This window comes from Dreissena polymorpha, chromosome 7, assembly GCF_020536995.1.
Source record: "Dreissena polymorpha isolate Duluth1 chromosome 7, UMN_Dpol_1.0, whole genome shotgun sequence".
NCBI lineage: Eukaryota > Metazoa > Mollusca > Bivalvia > Myida > Dreissenidae > Dreissena > Dreissena polymorpha.
In genome coordinates, this window is record NC_068361.1 from 59,564,392 (window position 1) to 59,587,686 (window position 23,295).

General features: G+C 34.1%; 1 protein-coding gene across 4 annotated transcripts; it reads right to left on the reverse strand.

Moving 5' to 3' along the window:
• Positions 1 to 13,097: 13,097 nt before the first annotated feature.
• On the reverse strand, positions 13,098 to 21,436 carry LOC127838078 (uncharacterized). Of its 4 annotated transcripts, XM_052365643.1 has the most exons (5): positions 20,950 to 21,436; positions 20,419 to 20,521; positions 18,053 to 18,132; positions 17,537 to 17,626; positions 13,098 to 17,141 (listed from the first exon to the last, which is right to left on the reverse strand). In XM_052365643.1, the coding sequence occupies exons 4-5, from the start codon at positions 17,537 to 17,539 to the stop codon at positions 14,991 to 14,993; spliced, it is 2,154 nt and encodes a 717-aa protein (XP_052221603.1). In that variant the 5' UTR covers positions 17,540 to 17,626; positions 18,053 to 18,132; positions 20,419 to 20,521; positions 20,950 to 21,436; the 3' UTR covers positions 13,098 to 14,990. The 4 variants fall into 4 exon arrangements, with proteins under 4 accessions (XP_052221603.1, XP_052221604.1, XP_052221602.1 ...); XM_052365644.1 differs by lacking the exon at positions 20,419 to 20,521 and having other exon boundaries at positions 21,128 to 21,436; XM_052365642.1 differs by lacking the exon at positions 20,419 to 20,521.
• Between the last annotated feature and the right edge of the window lie 1,859 nt (positions 21,437 to 23,295).

Here is a 23,295-nt window from a genome sequence, read left to right on the forward strand (position 1 = left end):
CTGGATAGAAGCCGGTAAATAGATGGCCGTAAAACAGTGACTTTTGATTTGTGGCGAGTTCTTTCTTACATGTCGCGTGACCTATCTTTTTTATTCTTTAAATCAATTGGGCTTGGAATGCTCGTTAAGACAAGCTATGGTTATGGGGGTCTCTATGCGCAAAAGTTTGACTTTATTTTTTTGTTGAAGTTATTGCTTTCACATTGAATTTGTGTTGGACATCTTTTACTATATTGTGACCTGTATGTTGAGGAACGAACGACAACTCCGCTAGGAGAATGTCTGATCCCTACACTGGATCAGCAGACGATTTTTTGCTTGAATCTTTTGTCGTTAGTGTGTAATTGACCAGTTAAGTATTCGAATTATATCGTCTGATTTGCATTATGTATAACGTGAAGCTGAAAATATTGTATTCCATTAATAAATCATACGAGCTCATCGAAATAGCCGAATATACGGAAAATATGAACTTTTTCAAGTAATGTAATATACCAGTCGTGATATTTTAATCAATATAAACTAATAATTGTAAAAAATACGGTATTTTAGAACTTTTCTTTTTTCGTCAATCGCGGTTGACGGTCCCTTTAAGGGACAAAGCAAGGAAAAACTGGACATCTACTGCAATATTAATAATTTGTATTTCTTAAAGCACTTTACTTAAGCAATAAGATAATCAAATATGTAATAAATTACAATATGGTAATTTTGATTAGCATAAGGTAAGAAAAAGTAAAACTCGAAGTCATGATGAAGAAGAAATGACATTAGACATTGCTTTAACAAAGCTATTTTGGTTGGTAAATAACTCTGTAAAACCAATAGATGCATAAAATACTAACAGTTAGGACGTCAAAATTTGAACATAAAAATGTCAAACAAACAGGCCCCTTATAATTTTTTTTTTAAATATCAGAATGCATAACATATTTTTATTATAAATAGCAAGTTGGATCATATATTAATTGACATTAATAGTGTTGGCAAATTTAAATTAAAAAGAAGTTGCCCTTTTAGGCCGTTTGAGATTACAGAGTTTAAATGTGCGACTAGTATCATAATAAATTGGTTCCCTTGTATTTGGAATGTAATTGTCCCCACTTTAGTCGGAAATCCGATGACACGATATTTAAAGATCTACCGAAACCAAATACCGAAACTGAATGTTACGGGTTTAACAAACATCTGACCAGCGGTTAGATAATCGCAAAACCTTGCATTAGGAAATATTATCTCTCATGTTGCACTGACATAGCTAATTGAGACATGAATGACAAAAAGTCATACAGCGTCATTCAAATCAAGGAAGCTAAAACTCTATATTTTATAATATTCTTCACAATAAGATCATGGATCAAGCGGAGCTAACTTACCTGAAATGTTGCGCTGAATCGTAGAGAATGAAAATGTTGGCTGCATATTGACACTTAATAACAATCCATTCGCCACCATAAAGATCAATCTCTTATTTATAGAGGTCTAATAGCTTTCTAAATTAGTGTTGATGGTTTTATTCAGTGCCGTTTGGATCCTTTCATGTTTGCAATTAACGGTAAAATGTTTTTTTGTACCAAGTGCCATTGTTTGGAGACTAGAAAACAACATTTAACAAGCGCCTCCTGTCGCGACCCCTAGTGGATTCTTAGGGGATAAGCGTTCTGCATAAATGAACAGTTTCAAACACAAATACAGCCATATTATTAAACATGGTTAAACATGTAGTTATCATCCAGTCTTCACTGGATTGCAATTGTTTCCCTTGATAAACCGTTTAAAGGGATCTTTTCACGCTTTGGTAAATTGACAATATTGAAAAAAGTTGTTTCAGATTCGCAAATTTTCGTTTTAGTTATGAAATTTGTGAGGAAACAGTAATACTGAACATTTACCATGGTCTAATATAGCCATTATATGCATCTTTTGACGATTTTAAAACCTTAAAATTATAAAGCGTTGCAACGCGAAACGATTGAATAATTTGGAGAGTTCTGTTTTTGTCGTTAAATTTTGTGAAACTACGAAGATTGCTTATATAACGTATAAAATACGTCATTTATGAGTACTCGGCGGAATAGCTCAGTTGGCTAAAGCGTTTTTACTTCAGGACTCAGGCAGGACTCCAGGGGTCACTGGTTCGAAACCTGCTCCGGGCAATGTTCTTTTCCTTTTTTATAATTTATTCTTGATTTTTTACCGGAGCTTTTACGATCCAATGTTTACATTTATCAATATAAAGCATTTAATGAATAAGTTAAAAAATACCCAAATCTGTGAAAAGGCCCCTTTAATTAGAAACATTTTTGTCTCTATTGCCATCTGATTGGTTCTCACCAACAATTATGATGGCCAAAACTTGAGTACATTTTGAGACAAGCTGAGAAAGGTGTATGGTGATCAATCAACGATGTTTTTTGTAGCTTCTTAGTATTGAATAAGATGACCTAAAGTTGTTTTGTTATGCAAACGAAATCAATATTGGCAAAGTTTGGCTGTTTTAAATGCCGCTTATATTTAATGAATTTTCACGACACATTCAGTATATTCAGTATAACAAAGCCTGTTTGCTGAAGTTTCTTTCGTAAATAAAAACAGAATCCTTAAGCTTAGAGTTATGCTTTTAATATGAAGAAATCCTAATTACATGTTGATCTCGATTTCTGATTTTCAAACACATTTATCTTTTTTGTAGATACACATTGATACACACGAGTTGTGTCCCTTGTTAATGGCTGCTAGTGAAAATTGGGCTCTCGAAAATTTTCAATAATTGCTATTTATATTGAGCTTCACAGCAGGATGCATATTGGATTATTTGAGATGCCTTTAAAGATAAGTACAGTGTGCTCACTGAGTGTGAGTAAAGGGAGTATCAGTGTCCGATTTGCGTCTAGCTATCTTCCTATATATGTTGACGTTAGTGGCTGGGGATGTGGAGACGAATCCCGGACCGCCACGTACACAAAAACAGACTTAATCGTTCAACAGCGGCGACACCTTCGGAGACGACAGCAGCGACCGCGAGTGCACGGGACGCTCAGAAAAAAACAAGCCATTCTAACAAGGACAATGAGCGAATGCGTGTTCTCAGAGAAATGAAAGCTACAATGATCGCTGATTTGTCATCGATACACCCCAAAGTTGATGACATAAGTAATACAGTGATTCTTAAAACAGAAAATGAAACTCTGAAACATGAAAATCAAGAAACGAAGAAACAAATTCAAAGCCTTTGTTGAAAAATAGACAGTTTACAAGGCCATAAGCAGCGGAATAATCTGCGTTTTCTCGAGATCACGGGTAAAATCGGGGAGAAGTGTGAGAGTGGGAGGATACGGAACAGAAGGTACGGCATTTCATAACACACTTGAGTTGGCAAATTTTTAACACGTCGAAATAGAAAGAGCGCATAAGGTGGGTAATACGAATTCTGAAATATCCCCACTTTTCGCAAAGTTTTCTCGCTACAAAGACCGTTAAACCATACTTAACAAATCAAGGCACGTTTTGGACAGGCACTCAGAATTTTCCGTCCGAGAGGATTTTACTGAGCGAGTTCATCAACACAGACGTGAACTGGGAAATCGATTTGTTCAAGCGCGAAATCAAGGTCAGTGCGCATTAATTGCGTTTTGACGAGCTTTTCGTTGATAACGATATGTACCAATACGACGACTTGACCGGAGAGATTACGAGAATTGGAAATTCCCTTAGAGGACAATATCCACACACGAACAATAGCCAGCGGAATGTGGTGATGGGGGTTCAACCCGATGGCGGTGAGGCGGATCGGTCCGACGTCGAAAGCAAAGCTGGGGCAAAAGGCGGGCGAAATAGGATACAGGTCAAGGCCCGAAAGAAAGTATCACCATTATTACATAGAATGTATGTGGTCTAAGGAAACTTGAACATAACTGTGACATTGTAAATTATTTACAATAATTTGACATCATAGGTTTATAAGAGACAGGGAGTGAGCAAAGCAATGCATTTTGTGATTTGTTATCTAATTATACATTTTTGACTGCGAGAGAACAAAAGTAACCAATGCATGGCGTCATAGTGGTGGAATAGCCGTGTATGTAAAAAACAATCTTTTAAAAGAAACCTTTATTTCACAAATATGTCAAAATTATGAGATATTTTGACATATTTGTAAAATAAAGGTTTGTATTGTTCTGTATATTACAAGTTCTATCTATAGCTCCTTAATAGGAGTGTTTTTCCCAGGAGGGCAAATGGGCATGGCGCATTACTTTCAAAAAGGGCATTTTAACGCGCAGTTTAGGCAAAAAAGAAGGCAAAAACGTTCCGTCGAAAACTGGTTTTGGGAGAAACATGTAATCGCATCCGAGGCAGTTGTGGAAAAAAACATAAACATATAAACAAGCACATTAAATATTTTAAAATTTCGTTTTTAAGAGTACTTTATCCTGATGCATGTATATACTTTGCAGCGGATTTAAATAAACGCGCAAAAATTATTATATTATATACCTGATGATAATGTATATAACATGTTTAACATAGAGGTTGATTATAATACGGATCCTTTCGCTCGCCCACGAAATAATAAAGAATCAGAACGATAAAACAATTTTGGGAAAACACTCGTTGAACTTTGTTGTACTCATTTGTTGCATATTTTAAATGGGCGTAGCTACGATGATTTTTTTATGAAATTTTACATGACTTGCAAATAAATGCGCTAGTGCTGTTGATTACCATGTTGTATCCACTGAGATATTTTCTCATATTACTTACTTTTGTGTGGAGATGCGGAATGAGTCTGATCATTTGCCTATTAGTTCTAAAATATTTTTGCGCGGAAAGAAAAACATACATGCTATAAACTATCGCAATCAAATTGATAAAATAACGAGTATAAATCGAAAGACGCGCACAAGCACACTTTCCTAAGAGTATTTGAAAACAATCTTAGCTAACACCATTCGCAAATATTTGAAGAAATCGCGTGTACCGATATTGACGAAGCGATCGATAAAATATTAAATTTGTACAAATACGCTTCACCCGATATGAAGGTTTATTATAAAACACACTCTGTTAATAATAATGAAACTTCAATAAATCAGCCGTTGTAGGATAGATTATGTAACGCGGCTAAACAAACGAAGTACGCGGCATTACCAAGATTCCTGTTAATTTATAATATTGTATCGGATTATCAACACTATGTAACACTCCGTAGAGGGTTTACAAATATGTACTCGGTCAACAAAAAAGTGTATCAAAAGACGAAAAGAAACGAATTGGTTTTATCGCGTACTAAACCAAAGTTGTTCTTGAAATTAATAAAAGGTAGTCAAAAGACGAACAACAAAGTTTCTTTTAATAAAGATCCATGTGCACGGTGTGATTATTTTAAACGTCTTCTTTTCAAAGACAATCAACCAAGTCTAATAGATATACACTTAGAAGTTAACCAAACTGAAAATGTTAAAAATCAAATTTACAACTCAGAAATCACGAACAAAATAATAATGCAAAGTATTTCAAAACTCGAAGATGGTATATCGCATGAAACCGATGGCTTTGGGGTGGAATTTTATAAAAGTACGATGCATATGATATAACCTATACTTCGACATTTATTTAATCAGATTCTTAAGACTGGGCATTTTCCAAATTTTTGGCGGGAGAGTATAATTTAGCCGATATATAAGTCAGGCGCTACAGACTACCCTTCTAATTATAGAGGTATATCATTAATTAATGTAATGTATAAAATATTTTCCAATATTTTATACAACAGATTATGCAAATGGTCAGATTTAAATAATAAAATAGCAGAATCATAAGCCGGTTTTCCCATTGGATATTCAACCATTGACAATATATTAACTCTTCGTGTAGACATGGTGGTAGGTTTTATGTTCTATACGTGGACTTCCAAACCGCATTTGATGGTTTGATTCTTCATAATCTATTTACAACTATGTGTACAAACGGTGTAAGAGGGAAGCTTTTTCACGTATAAAAATCCATTTATTAAAATCTACGCGGGTGTGTACGGGTAAATGATACTAACGTTACGCAAAACTTTAATTGTAACATCGGCATAGGTAAGAAGACGTAACTAGCAAAATAATATTTAATTTGGACATAAACGAGTTGTCTACCTTTCAACAATCTAAAGGTCATATGAGGATTTTTATCACCGAAGACATTTCAGACATTATTTGCATTCATTTTGCCGAGACCTTACGAGCTGCGCTGATACTGAAACGAGCTACATACTGGTATGACAATTAATCGACAAAAGACGAAAATTATTGTTTTAAGAAACGGAGGTCCGCTTAGATCATTTGCACATTGGGTCTATAAAACTAATCCGGTAAATGTCACAGCTGTTCATAAATATATGGGTCTTCTTTTTACGGTTAAACTATCCTGGAGGAAAGCGAAAGAAAAACTTGCAGCGCAGGCCCGAATATCTGTTTTTGCTATTAAATAATACCAGAGAAACTTTGGATATTTTTCATAAACGGTATATTTTAAAATGTTTGATTCAGTGGTCAAACCTAAACTTACATATGGTTCCGAAATATATTAAACAGAATTCTCAGATGTTCTTGAAAACATACAAATCACGTATTGTAAATATTTTCTTGGTGTTAATAAATCTGTAAATAATAGCATGGTACTAGGAGCATGTGGTAGATTACCGCTTTGTATAGAACATCATGTAAAATGCGTTAAATATTGGTGTTAATTGATAAGTATGACAAGATCGATATCCTAGAAATTGTTATATTATGTTAAAGCGGCTTGACGACATCGGAAAAACTAATTGGGTGACATCTGTAGAAAAATATTTTGTACCGTTATGGATTTGGTTTTGTTTGATAAGTCAAGAGATAGGAAAATGTGAAAGTATGGAAGTATGGACGTATTAATGTCATTTAAACAAAGAATGATTGACACAGAACTGGCTTGAAACTCTAGGAAATTCATCAAGATGTGATACCTACAAACACTTCAATTAAATGTTAAACCAAGAAAAATACTTGTGTATCGGTAAACACGTTAATGTTTAAAAGTCAGTTGCTTGATTTCGTTGTCAAGTAATAAATTAGCGATTGAAACTGGTCGACATTTAGGAATTTCTAGTGAACACCAATAATGTACATATTGTTCAGACTATTTTAATAATATATGTATTTAAGATAAGTTTCATGTATTTTTTAAATGTTCAAAATTTTATCAAGAAAGGCAAATGTTTATATTTTCATGGAACAACGGTGAACAAAAGTTCCAAAATTTGTGCAAGCTTAAGCAAATTTCTAATTAAAGAAAAATTAAAAGCATAGCCGTTTTTGAAAACGAAATAATGAAACAGTCAGATTCATATTTAAATTTATAGGCCGTGCCAAGAACACTTTTTCTCTCCCTACCCTGGGGGATTTCAAAGACCCTATTTTTTAATCCTCTATATCCCCCGAGTCTGATGACACATTGTTTGCAAATGGATAGCGGGGCGTTACTGAGAAATTTAACTTTAAAATATATGAGTGCAAAACATTGTTTAATGATTTATTTTTAGGTTACCTGACATACACAATGCAAACTTTTAAAGAAAACCACTTATCTTAACATCCAATAATAAAACACAACTTGTAATCTATCGAAACCTACCTCTTATATGTATAAAGTAAAAAAATATTTTCCATCAAACATATGCGTGACACATATACATTTTACACATGTTTGTATATGATTCACATATATATTCCTTTATTATGCTTATAGTGTGGTAAACATATTATTTCCGATCATCATCACATAATTCTGTCAAACAAATTGCAAACAAACTTGTTAAAATAATGACAATAATCAACGTAACAATTATTGATCATGATGATAATAATAACAATGATAGTAATAATATTTATGATAATAGAAAAAGCATCCACAGGAATACATCTCTCAGGCTAATATATGTAATAGACCGCTGAATACTTAACTTGGTATATATTTACAACCGGATAATTGTATCATCGCAAATGTACTTACTTTTATTATTATGATGCCTATTCTTGTTATAATACCAATAATAATAATAATAATAATAATAATAATAATAATAATAATAATAATAATAATAATAATAATAATAATAATAATAATAATTATAATAATGATAATAATAATAACTATAATAAAAATAATTAAACGTTCAAATCAAAGTATAAGTAATGATTTTCCATTTTTTCATTTTCATAGTTAGGACATAGGAGTTATATCAGTGATCATCGAACACTTCATCAATTACATTGTCAATTTCAATACTATAATTATGCCCATCCTCATCCTGATTGGTTTTATCCTCTTGAAACTTTGTTCAGAAATTATTTCCACTAGCTCATTGTGGAAAATGTCACTATCAGTCAAAATAATTAGATTTCATCTGCACCAAGTTTCAAGCCACTATTTTAAACATTAGGCATGCAGGGATATATTTCATGGGCGTGTAACCAAATATATGTTTGGTAATTAGCATGCCCGGTGTGCATGTTAAGTGTTGCTTTACATAGGGGTAACAAACTCAAGTCAATAGAGTGTATGAGTTCAGAGTATTACCTTTGATCTCGTTTCTCTTACATAATGTATCAAACCGGACCTTATTAACATTAGAGTACCGGTAATTTGGCGTTCCATATAACCTACAAAATTCTCAATTTCCACAAACAAGTAATCACTACACTCAAGCTTTTCACCGAACTTAGCAAACGTTCGCTTTAAATCTGTCTGGTTCTCGAGGTGTTTTCACTTCATATACACTTATATTTGTTAAAGCAGAATCAACATACTAAAACAATATCCCGGAAAGGAAAAATATTGCATTTGAATATCAACCGTACTTTCGTTTGACGACTGATCATGCATGTACGATGTGAACCTAAATTTAGTTTTAGTGCATATTCGTTCATACGACACAAAGACACAATTTTGTTTTACGGATCATTTCGGCTTAGAGGACTGGGTGAGTCACGTAAGATATCGAATTTAAAATATATTTTTTATAAACAACTGGTAGCAAGACGATTTGCAGATAATTGGTCAGTGACCACATTTTAACTAACACTTTTGACCTGTTAATTCTTTTCAGCTCAATTCAACAGTGAACAATGCCCATAATATCACTTAAAATTATGTAAATTGCATGGAGTGCAAAATTCTTGTATCTGCTTCCTCTTGAGACGAAAATAGAGATTCGTCTGGAACTACCTCAGTCATCAATCCGTTATGGATTGTAAGCAGACAGCATCGTTCACCAAGAACGAAATAAATTTGGAGATCCAACAGTTGTTCTGCATATTTGTCCTTGCTCAATTGCTCCAATAGTGTTTTTTTTAATCGTGTGAAAGAAAAAATTTCCAGTCCCTGGGCGTTTTGGTTTTTGCACCTGACAATGCGAATGTTGGTAAGGTACATTGACATTTTCTTTCAATGATTTGACTAAAGTTTTATGATAGGTATCTGTTACCAAATCAACACAACCACACTTTGAAAGGTGACCAAAAACCATATAGGCTACTTTTTCAAAGGTATCAGGCACTGATACTAGACTAGCTAGTACTGCGTTGCCATCAATTTAATGATACTGGCAACATCATCATTTGGACTAAATGGTGTTGTTTCAATTAGTCTCCATATAACGTAAAAGCTTAGCTTTATCCGTTTTCACTGACATTCCATCAGCTGTTTCCAAAGACCAAGATTCTGGGGACAGTGGAAAAGTGTCCGTTCAAGATAAATGTTATTCTGAATTGAAATAAGGATCAATTATGAAAATATGTTGCGTTCAGCTTTAACTTGTGTCAGTTTGTTACTAGAACTTCTAATTGTATTACTCACTTCTGATGTCGCAACGCAAATGTCTTAAGTTTATTTCGCTTGATAGGATCATGTTGTAATTCATTCTTTTCAATCAGACGATCAGTGATAAAGGCTTCCATAGCATCACGATCAATTTCTACTGACTCAAGAAGCTTGGCAGCTGCTTCAGGTTCAGCAGGAATACAAGATGATAAACAACACAACTCATCTATTCCATCCTCCACATAAAATCGGTTTTGAAAATATCTTGACAGTTAATCTTTTAGTTTAAATGTTTAATATGTTTAATTGTATACAGAAGGGTGGTGTTCGGTAATGTAGCTAAGGTATCTTTCCGTTATCATTGTGCCGTTCCACATTATGTCCTAGTGCAATATGCCTTTCAACAACATTACGTATGTAATTGAAAGCTTCAGTGTGCACTGATTTCTTCTGAACCTTCTTGACTTGCATGGCGAGTCCCAGATCTTGTATAATTTCTTCTGCAGGCATTATGGTACGTTGCCTCACGGGCAAGAGTTCTTGATCCGGATCTTCACACAGCATCCGTTTATCAAACTTTTGAATCGCTGCTAGCTTAATTGGTTCTTCAGCACATTTTGTAACACATTAATTTTGCTTGCAGACCTTAACTTAGATAATATGTTTGTCACAAAAAATGTAACTATCGACTGATAAACAGAACGGACCTACTGGTAGCGTCTAAGGATATACGCCTGCACTTTTATGTAGAGGGTTGATTGTCATCATCATCAGGTAATGAATGTAACCGCTTTGGAACATGACTGAGATTGGTGAATTATTGGTAACATCGTGTGTGTATAACATGTTTTTCAAAATCCAATTGTTTGGGCAGATTACTAGAAAAGTGTTGTCTATGTTTTGAGGAGTTGTATGTCGATCTTGTTTTGATACATCTTTAAGTTTTTGGAAACTATACTCTGTCTGTGAATGTACCTCTTCCGTTACTGTTCTTTCAAAATGAACAATGCCTATTTTCTCCTTATGTATTCTTTGGCTAGATTTCAAGTTCTTCGATTGTTTAGGTGAATCGACAAGTTTCTGAAAAGAGACGATTTAGAGGATTTCAACCAATTTACAGGTCCTAGTACTATTGGAATACTATTACACTTCATTTAAAAAATACACAATATATACTTTTCTGAATTGAAAGTCGTAATGAAGAATAAAATAGGACATGTAGCAAGGATTCGACTTGATCTAGTAGAATTTCACTTCTGCCTGTATATAATTTTCTTGCAATATGGAGTACAATGTATCTAATAAACAATTATTTCATTATTTTATTGTACATGTTTGTAGTTTTTTATTTTAATAATTTTGCAAAACACTCCCAGTATTGTCCAAATAAAACGGTGTTTCCTTTTGCGCATATTATTTTGTTCCGCTCTTATTCACAGTCTAAGTTCAAATGAAAATTGCCAGGGAGTATTGCAATGCCATTTTCTTCGATAAGCAGAAAGAGCTTTATAAAAATGGACATAATAAGAACAATATTGCTTTAACAGAATAAATAGCAGCAATATTGCAAATCAAAAAGAGTAAAAAGGCAAAATAAGGGGTATGCTTTTCAAAGTCCCCTAACTCTGTAAAGCCCCAACATAATTTTGCAAACTTTTTTCCAGGAAATGCCAACTTCCTAGAGGGTTAAGAAAAACATAACCCTGAACATTTACCCTTGGGAGAACAGGGCCATATGCATCTCAATGTCTATTATGTTAATTGTTGTATCACAACTCAGAAATTGTATGTTGTTACTTAAATATTCTGTATTTTAGGCCGGCGGACTTTATTTACAACTACACTTTAGTTTTGTCTTGTCAAGACAAGACAAGTCTAGCCCCAATCAACCATACAAATATGCATTTTCGTCGAACGAAACAAAATTTCAATTATGCTATAGTTATTGACTTTGCTGGTTAACATATATAACTTTCACGTTTTAGTAAACCTGTACTTTTGCCTACTCCAAACGGTATTTCTATGTTGTCAGCGTTTTGATTCACAATCACATTCGGGTTGCTATTCATTGCATAATGTATAGATGCTTAATGATTTTGGCAGATGTGTGCGCGTTACCACTTTAGTTTCTGATGATCTAGTCTGATTCATATAAATACATCGTGTAACTGATTATATATCGTGTTTAATTTATTATCCATCCGGACGACTTGCAATTGCACGCATGATTTCGAAGTTCAAACTGTATATCTACCAAAGATGCCATAGTATTCTTGTTGGTTCATAGGATTGTCGTTGTTATATACAATTATTATTTTATTGCAAACGGAGAAACTTATGTGGATGCAAAGCGTTTGTTATAGGTCCATCACTGTGTAACAGAACCAATGTAGATACATTTTACATTCCTTACCAGTCGGAATCATTTTATAAAATAATGTAAGTATATAATATGCACGTCATCAAGTCATTTTGCGTGATGTACTTAAAGCTTTGACACATTGGTATTGGTTTTGCTTTTTTACTTAATCTGGTAGTTTTAAAATACATAGAAGTGTTCTAAAATTGACAGGCGTAAAAAAGCTTTTATCAGTTTGTTATAAGAACGACTTTTATGTATAGATAATGATCGTCTTTCGTTTTTATAATAAGTATATTTTGCTTCGTTCAATACTAGTATATGTTTCAGGAGGTAATAAGCAGGTGTTAATTTTGTAAGTCTCGTAATTATATTGTACATGTAAGCCATATAGTAAAATTTTAAATCACGTTCACATGCACATAATCATTAATTGTAAGCACACATATCCCATTAACATTTCCAAATCTGTGATTGTGAATGCGTATGATTAGTTTTCAAAACAACACCGAAATATACATCGAAACATGTCAATTACAAGCACTTGTGAAACACATTTTTAATAACATTTCCTGATGTTCGTTACCCCAAGGTGATAAAAACTTAAAAGTTATTGTTTACTTTGTTTTACGGTATGTCTTTCCCTGCCTTATAAAGGCAGCATTTGTAGTATTTGTCTTATGTCAAGATCGTTAATAATGCTTTTGTCAGTAGTGTAATTGACCAGTTTAGTTTCGAACGATCTCGTCTTATTTTGCAATATATATATATATATGATTTATATATATATATATATATATATATATATATATATATATATATATATATATATATATATATATATATATATATATATATATATATATATATATATATATAAATCATAGGGGCTACTTGATTTCTAGCATGATTTCGAAGTTCAAACTGGGCATCCACCCAAGTTTTCATAGTGGTTTCATGGGTCCGTCCGATTGCCTTCGTCAGATGCATTTTTCTTTTATTTCAAATTAGAAACGTATGTTGATGTAAAAATATTTTCATGGGATCATTTCATTTTTGGTGACAATACATATTAAGTATACACTCTAACAGGTCGACTGCTTTTTCCGCTGCATGTAACTTTAATAAAACTATTGTTAATGTATAATATGCAAGTCTAAAAGGCACAATGTCTTGTTTAAAACATGTAAAGTAATTTTAGTCGATATCATTAAGTGGTAATACCATAAGTTTTGCACGTTAAAATGTGCTTTACATATAGCCTTGACACTTGTTTTAAATTTAACCTGTCTATTTTATAATACATAGTTGTGTTCATAAAATTGACAAGCGTCAACAAAGTTTTTTTTATAAGTTTGCCAAAAAGTCGATTTTTTATTTATGGAAAACGTTTTCTATTAATTTGTATAAACATTATATTGCTTTGTTAAATACTAGTATATGTTTCAGGAGGTAAAAAGCAGGGCTCGTATTCACCAACCGATTCTTATACTTAAATATAAAGAACTGACTTAGACACAATGATATTACTCCAGAGTTTGAGTATTTACTTGATATAAATGGTGCTTATGTCATTTTAGTATGGTTCTAAATGAATAATAATGTAACGTTAACTGCCATGCACGACTAAACATTCAAGTAGTTATAGAACATTACAGTTTTAAGAATATTCTGTATTTTTAGACTCAAGTGTAACAAGCAAATTCGTTCAATTGATATCCAACGCCATATAAAGTTTGTCTAAGAATTGGGTGCAAATTCCTTGACTTATGGTATAAACTAAAATAATATTTACGTGTATGGTAATTGTTTTAATTAATTAAAATTCTCCTCGTGGCTATCTATACACCCATGCGGTTTCATATTGAAGTCTTGTAGCATATCTTAGATATAGCCCTGAAAAGTAACACAATACAAATAACCCAAAGTTTAATTACTTTAATTTAAGAAAGTGTAGGGTTATGGTCCTAATGCATGGCACTCCTTCTCAGTGATACCAATACACCCATGAAGTTTCATGTTGAAGTCTTGTATGGTATCTGAGATAATGCCCTGAAAAATTATATCATACACAAAATAAAGGGCAATAACTCTTATAAAAGAAAGTGTAGGGTTATGGTTCATGTGCATTGCACTTCTCCATCTTGCTTATACAGTTTATGAGCTATAGCCATACACAGTTTTGTGACAGACGGACGGACGGATAACGCCAGTTCTATATCCCTCCGCCTCTTGCGGGGGATAATAATCGGTTGGTGAATACGGGTCTAGATATTAACTGTATAAGTCACGTATTTATACATTTGTATTGCATTTAGTGAATTATTAAATCACACTCACATGCATATACTCATTGATTGTTAGCACACATATCTCATTTACATATCCAGATTTGTGATTATGAAAACATAGTGTTAGTATTCAAAAACTGACGACACACAGGAAACATGTCGATATCCAGCATGTGAGAAAAACATTTTAATAACATTTTCTGATGTTCGTTTCCCAAGGCTGAGTCCACAACTTAAATTGTTATATACGTCACGTTGTGTAAGAGTATCTCTCTTCCTGCAGTTTGAATGCATCACTTAGTCATTTGCCGTAAATAAAAGCCTAACGGATTATAACATACTAAATTTTACCTCCGGTGTTGTTGTGTGTGAAAATTTTTTGCTATACAGTTAAATTAAAAGTATGTTTCCGTCATTAATCAGCTGCAAATCATCGCACATTACATACACAATATTTCTGTTTATACCTGACATATTTGTAAAAAGTCGTTAATTTAGGGGATTTTCCCTTTCAACAGCCGTCTGACATGCCAGTTAGCCGCGTTATTGTGCGGCGTGGAGGCAACAGACGCTGAATACTGCTTAAACGCACACTTCATGAAATGTTGGCTCTGCATCTCCATGATGTGTGCCCACAACGTCGCAGCAGTGGCCGCGTGATACAGGAAATCCTCGTTGTTATGCAAATATTCCTTTAATGCATTAAAAGCACGTAGTGCCTGTTCCGAGTCACTAAGTCCCCCGTAGGTTAAGTATTGAAGGTAGTGGAGAAACACGCAGGCATCCACAGACGCATCGTCCATTGAATCCATGTGCTGTTTACTTCTCATTTTGATTTCATCTTTAGACACCGCTCTGTGCATTTCGAACAGTAATATAGGAGGTACACAGTTCACCTCCCGTCTAGTGAATCTGACGCAATAGGCAATGTTGTCTTCTCGTAATCTATAGTCTGAGCCAGTCGATAGTTCTTTTGCAAATTCTTCCAGAGAATCGTCCCTGTCTAGCACATTGCCACAACAACAAATGTTTCTTACGAATGGATAACATCGACGTTCTATATCCTGAAGAACATACGCCGCGGCGGGAAGGTATCCAGCACTAAGCAACATGGAGGCAAGTTTAAGTCGGCTGGATGCAGCGTCTGATCTTAGTGACGGTGTGTAGCCTTCAAGTATTATTTGAGGAAGCTGCACGTTAGGTTCCAAACAAGACGAAGCTATAATAGATGCCATATACAAAAATAACACGCGTACCCAGTGTTTTGCTACCTCACTTACCAGATTATCTTTATGTTTTAAAAAGTCCAACGCAACTTTTTGTGCCGTTATCAGTGGTCGAACATTACATGCGCCTGCCAGCAAACGGCGAACGGCTTCGTGCACGTTAAAATTGCAAGGAAGCAGTCTGTTTTGATCCAGCTTTCTCTGAATCGCCATATTAAGTTGTTGATTAAAGCGTTTGCCATGATCAATATCCCTTGCAGACATCATTTCTCCAATATTGTCAAGCTTCATGTGTAGCAATTCTTTTTGGACATTTCCCCCCAAAGTGTTTAGACAATCGCACAGCCGCAGACATTGGTTTACCGTAAGTTTCCCATCAAATAAGTTGGAACCTTTAACAATATAATGCGGGCAGAATCGTACACGGAGCCATCTTTTCAATGTTTGTAGGCATACACGTATAAGGTAAATTAAATTGTCGTCCGTCCACAGGTTTTTGGGAGTTCTCTCGATGGCATACATCATTGTTGTTTTACAATGGAAAGTGGTGATCCCGTCAGGCACTACATCATACAGTATTGTCTTCTTGATCATTTTCAATACAACAAAACATTTTATTTGCGTTATGTTGAAACTAAACATCAGATGTCTTTCAATCAGATTTGGTGAAAATCGCCATTCTATACTTCTTGTTTTGCTTAAAGGGTGTCCAGATGGTACTAGAAAGCAGGGCAAATCACGAACCATCTCCAATAGTTCTGGTGTTGGCCAATGGCCAGGTCTAGATCTGCCTATCCATTTCTGTATTTCAGGCAAGGTATCGTATACAGCCATCGCTTTAACAACATCTAGGTTTTTATCAAAGCTGACTGAAGGACCGGCTTTAAATACTGCTGCATTGTCTTGTAAAGTGTCTTTCTCTATGTCTCGCAGAAGTGAATCAGATGAAAGAAATAGTTTTCCATTATATCGAACCCATCGGTCATCATTGGGTTTTTGTCGAATGAATTTTCCATTGTAAAAAATCCAACTGCCATCATATAATATGGTTTCCAATTCTGGTTTACCCGGTTTAGTGATTTGGAGCATATACTGTTGTGGAGGTAGTGTGTCGTCTTTCAGCATCAGCAGGGTGACCTTTCCATGCTCCCATGAATCCCAACTTCTGATGACGTGTGTATGTCTGCAGCAGTGAAATATGTCAGTGTCAGACTGAAGACCTGGTGTTGTCGTTCCCTCAGACTGGCTACCAAAGATAAAACACATGTCCTTTGCTCCTGCGAGCCGATTAAGTATTTCGTCGCTCTTTTCTCTCATCAGAAATGATTCCCGCCTTGCCGTCACGGTGTTCCATGTGACCCCAACATTTTCAAGAGCTGCCGAAAGACGCTTAGATAATTCAGTATCCTCTGGTCCACTCTGCAAATCATATAAAACTGTTTTCATTATCTTGGTAATACGTTATGTATTATTGATAAAATAGATGTTTCGTTAAAAACTCTCGACGACAACACTGGATTTATTTAAAAGAATACAAGTAAACAAACAATAATTAACACGGAAACACTTGAAGGAAAATAAATGATGACAATAATTACTGACTGTTGTTTGACAGTCATGAAAAAGGAAATATGAACAGAACGAGATATTTTTATAACTGTGCCACAAAAAAGAATAATTTATTAGACCAGTGTACGAGCATATGAAACCTGACGAATGGCTCCTGCTCTATCCATATTTATTTAACATTATAATAACTTTAAGCCATGCAGTTCATGCATCAAACATCATTTGTAATAACATTTAAATCTTACCATAGTTGTAAGTGAAAGCTCACAGGAGCAGACGTACTATTTTACAAGTGTATCCGTCATTCCCGCTGTGTTCATGTATAAACCTTCGAACTAAAATTAATCATAATTACTGGATAGATTTTGCTCCCTGTAATAATCTATGTCGTTTATCCTTTATTTATAGTTTCTTCAATTTCAATAGATTCGACCATTCCCATATTTTGGAAATTACATCAAATACATGTGTTTTTTTATATTGAAAACGCATTAATTTTATACTTTGTTTGCAAACAACATTGTTAAAACTGATCACAATTTGCTGCACATGTTTAATTATTCAACAATAATTAACAAGTCACTATAAATGAACAGTATGTTGGTGTTCATCAATGTATAACAAGAATTTTAAAAGTATTTATTTTCAAAGTCTTGCACACGTGTGATAGAAGGCAAGATTGACTTCTTACTCAAATCGTCCTTTTTTTAACAAGAGAAAAAGAGTCAGGAACTCAATAAATGACATAGTATATGACTTACCACGAAAAATCAAGGATGCGCTGTCGGCAGACGACCTTGTAGAAGAAGAAAACGACACAATAGCCACATACACGATTCAACTGCAATACAATCAAGGAACATAAGTGGTGTGTACTGGTTAATACAGATACACATTGTACAAACTATTTACAATGTCATCTAAGCGAAAGGCTAATACAATCTAGATCAAAGACCATCGTTTGACTGGCGTGACGGAGTAGAATGGGACTTGCCTTTTACTAAGTTCATAGTCTGATATGTAAATTATTGTGCCTTTATTTTGTAATAAATAGGATCTGGCACGAGTTGTCATATCATACCATATTTTATTAAACGAGTTCAGGATTTTTGTAAATAAGCGAGCCTTGGCGAGCTTACTAGCGAATTTCCTGGACGAGTTTAATAAAATATGGTATTAAATGTAAACGAGTGTCAGATCTTTTTATCACATGCTTTTAAATGAGCAAATTAAATAAATATTTACGCAAACATTATGATAAGTCCCGAATGTTGTTTACATTTCGTGACGTCATTTGACGTTGGAACGTCATTTCAGCAAAATAACAAAATGCGATTGATCCAATCGAACGAAAATAAGCCAATGAAAACGCTTAAAAAGTATATTACACATGTGTACGATAAAAATATTCATAAAGGTTATATTACATGGGAAACAGGGTATGGCATGTGATAAAAAGTAATACCAAATGTGATTTTACTTCTAACTTGAGTTGAAATTATTTTCATTCAGAATAACATTATGATAAGTCCCGAATGTTGTTTACATTTCGTGACGTCATTTGACGTTGGAACGTCATTTCAGCAAGATAACAAAATGCGATTGATCCAATCGAACAAAAATAAGCCAATGAAAACGCTTAAAAAGTATATTACACATGTGTAAGATAAAAATATTCATAAAGGTTATATTGCATGGGAAACAGGGTATGGCATGTGATAAAAAGTAATACCAAATGTGATTTTACTTCTAACTTGAGTTGAAATTATTTTCATTCAGAATAACAAGATTTATTTGTATAATTAATGTGGCTTCTTACCTTGCCTTTCCTTCAAGGACGTTTGTTAAAACTGTTTAGATATATCTAGAACAAATGTTTCTTTAAAGTTTAATGCTGAATGGGTAAATACATATGCCTTCTACAGTATTCACAAAGTTGGAAAAATATACGAAAAACTGCCCACCCCGTATTTCAGCTGACTGGAACCATTTTTAAACTCTGCTGTGATATCATCAGAACACATTTTATGAGCAGGATGTATTTGTCAAAATATTTACATCTAGAGTGTCCACACTGTGTCACAATGGAATTTATATAAAGGAAACTGCCCTAATTCTCAGCCCCATAGCGGCCAATTTTTGTCAGCGGGTCGAACTCGTTTGATAGATCCTTAGAACAGATGACCTTACTCAGGCTCGTGAACATCGTAAACAAAGTTACTTCTAGAATTTTCATTAGGTTTTATTATAGTTATATATTATAAGGAAATATTTGCAGCCTTCTGGTGGCCAAGACTTTAAACGGACCTGGTCCATTTGATAAATCAGCCTTGAAGTCATTAAAAGAAGTCCTGCGCAAGTTTCATGAAGAGTGGACACAGCATGTGACTTCTTCAGTGTTAACAAGTTTAACTATTGCGAGTTTCATCTAGACTTAACTAAACGTGATTCTAGAGTGTTTACACGATTTCACTGGAACAATGTAAGAAAAACTGCCCCACTCCTCTCGGCCGTGTTTTAAACGGACCGGAACATGTTTAAAAATCCACATTGAAATAAAGATTGGCAAAACAGGACTCCTAGAGGTTTCACAAGCTTTTTCATTAATTTGACCTTGTGACATTGTTTTTCACCCTTCACAACCCAGTTTCAAACTTGGACGAAATATGATTCGGACAAATGTTCTGACCGAAATTCTTGAAGACTTGGCAAAACATGTAGCCTCCACTATAGAGTGTTCACAAGGTTAATGTTTACGACGCACGATTGACGAAAGGTGATCAAAAAGCTCAGCATGAATCCGTTGTGCTCGCGAGAGTAAAAAGTCAATTACTCTTTAAGTTGTCGAATATACAGGAAAAAAGGCTACATTTTTTCTCAACGGTCCGTCCCCTAATTGGTTGCTAAGTTTTGTCACTATGCGGAAGTGCTGTTTATATAAATTGTTTCTGAATGGAAATTGGATACGCCTATATTCATGGCGTTATTCAAATATTAAAAACATGGACACAACTTAATGACTCGTAATATATTATTAAATATACTTATAAACCATAAAAAGCACACACAATTATGTGTTGTGTGTTATAAATAATCAAAATACCAGTATAGGGTAAACTTGACCTACTTTAAACTGAAAACCGATGTAGCGTGTGATCTACTAGACCGTGAAAACTCTCAGATATGCGTGAAAACATGGGTGTTTTCGCATATGCTTTGCAATGTAAACACTGCAATTAGAAACGTTAGCTTGCTAAGTTTCCGTTTTTAAATAAATTATTTGAATTTATGTATTCTGTGCAATTTCGAATAATACACACAATAATTCAATATTTGTTAATTTTACAATTTTATTATTTAATTTATCTTATGACGGTGTTCTAAACTGCTTGAATTTTGTCAAGTGACAGATTCTAATTTTCGAACTATACGGCACAAACAACACTTATACGGCACAAACAACACTTATACGGCACAAACAACAATATTATTTTAAAACTGAACATAATTTAAAAATATAATTCTAACCCAATACTTTCATAAGCAACCATGGACAATATAACTTATAAGACACAACCCTCAATATACAGCCTAATTATCAGTTAAATAGTTTGTTGTATAAACACTTTTTTTCGCAAGGTTGATCAAAAACACTTACATAGTTCTACCCGTTACCCGTTTATCCAGTGTATTCCAGAATAATCACAAAGTTAATTTCGAAAATAAAACTCGCGCAAATATTGGTTTATGAATATGACCATTCGCCACTTTCGGAGTTACATGTATTAATGAAATAGTTGAATAGATTTCTACAAATAGAAAATGCGTTAACTCACATCAGACACTTATCGTTAACGAAAAGTCGATATGGGAAGTTAAATTCAGATAAAATTCAACATGTATTAACGAATTTCTGTAGGTCAATACCTCGTGTGGTTTAATGACACGAAGAACGGCGAACGATAATCGAACGAGATAACGCTTTTTACACCGGGAATATCTCAGGTATTAAATTTTACAGGCATATACAATACACGAACAAACATTGGAGCGCATTGAATAAACAAGTGATATTAATGTACACACGTGAACGTTTGTGGTGAGGTCTTCGCCTCCGTGCGTCGGATGCACTCAGGCATTCTTGGAGTGTAGTAGCTTGAAGCTTTTGAAAAACAATATGCGGAATCATCACGAAATCACACAACATGCGATAGTCCTTTTAACATTTGTCACACTGAAAAAAGAGAAAAACTCTAAACACGGTAGAACTGTGCCATCGAGCAACAAAAATACAGATGTATCTTGTATTTTAAGATTGGAACATTATGTAAAAAATCTTAAGTTTTCATTGGGGTTCATCCGTAAAGTGAAGAAAGAAACACAATTATGTTTGTTCTACCAGTTATTTAAATAGATATCTCCAAAATATCTTAAACAATCTATTCTCAATATAGTGATAAGCATCGGCTTGTAAGTAAAATATACCTAATGTATGATCATGTCCTGATACAGGAACCCATCAGAATATGACTGGGCAAATGTTAACACTGAATGAAGTAAGGCAAACCTTGCTATATGTTTATTATCGTAACAGTAAATGTATATAATTTTAACGACATAAATCACCATTACAAAATCAAACGTGTCTACGGTTATTATATTATCACTCTCGGGTAGCTCATGCAATTGATTTTCACGTTTGTTGCCCTACATTTAACTATGCTTTGCGATAAGATTGAGCCATTAAACGATTGCTATATTTAAAATGGCCCATGTGCAAAGTGTTTAAAGGTTAATGCAAATAAAATCCAAATAGATACAATCCATACTAAGACCAGATAACTAATCCACAATCATGCGATAGGACACGCTATAGATTAAGCTACCGCTTATACACATGTGAACCTATTGCACAATTGTGGTTATAAAATATTAATGAAATTGATTTCAAAAGACGTGTCTCGTGAAATGGCTATATGGATTTAATGATAATATTTGATACAATTTTAAAAACAAATTCGCTATAAGTATGCTATTATAATTATGCTATAGTTAATACATGTACTTTGCTTGGCCTTTCTAGTATACTTAAACACTTTTTAAAAGTATCCCCAGGTTTTAATCGTTTTTCATTCTAAAACATTGATCTAAGTTCCCCGTGACATATGTCCATGGCCCGTATTCACAAACTTCTTATTAGTCTTAACTATAGGCTCAGACGTATATTTCCCAAATTTAAAAATCAATGTTTTAGAGATATCAAATCATGTTAAATGAATAAAAAGTGATGTAAGTGTAGTACTCTTTATATTGAATGTGATTGTTTTATGATACCAATTATGGATTAAACGATATTTCGATTCTTTTCTTAAGTCGTAGGCTAAAATTTATACTTAAAACGTTGGTGAATACGGGCCCAGTATTGGTAAAAGGCAAACACTTAATAAGCAGTTTCAATTGTAACTTAGGAAATATACATTTTGAAGTATTCCAGTTTTCAAACACTTAAAGCTCTTTTCAAGGTAAAGTATTTTCGAGTCTGTGCGAACCCTGTTTCGGCTAGTTGAATACAATATCACACCCACCAATGAATCTCAGGTTCTATGGTGGTTGTGTATTGCTGATCGACGTTCATCATCAGCATGGGGTCCCCCCGTCGTCAATGTTTCGCCCCTGAACCATGGGCATCTCGGAAGGGTGGGGCCACCGTAGCTGAGTCATCAACTCAAACGGTTCGACATGGAACTATTATTGTTCGCAGTTTCATTCGATTTTCGAATTATTTTTTTTCTGGCGTGTGCAGCATTCCATAATGTATCGTCTTAAAACAATCTTTGAAAAAAATATCCCTCTTCTGCAATGCGAGGCGGTATTGCAGTCAGAAAGGCAACCAAACACCATTATATTTGTTATGCCCTTTCCCGTCTCTCTGCTTCAGATAACTGCTTAAAATATTGACAAGTCCAAAGGTAATGTACACAACTGCAATCTGTGCAATACTTTT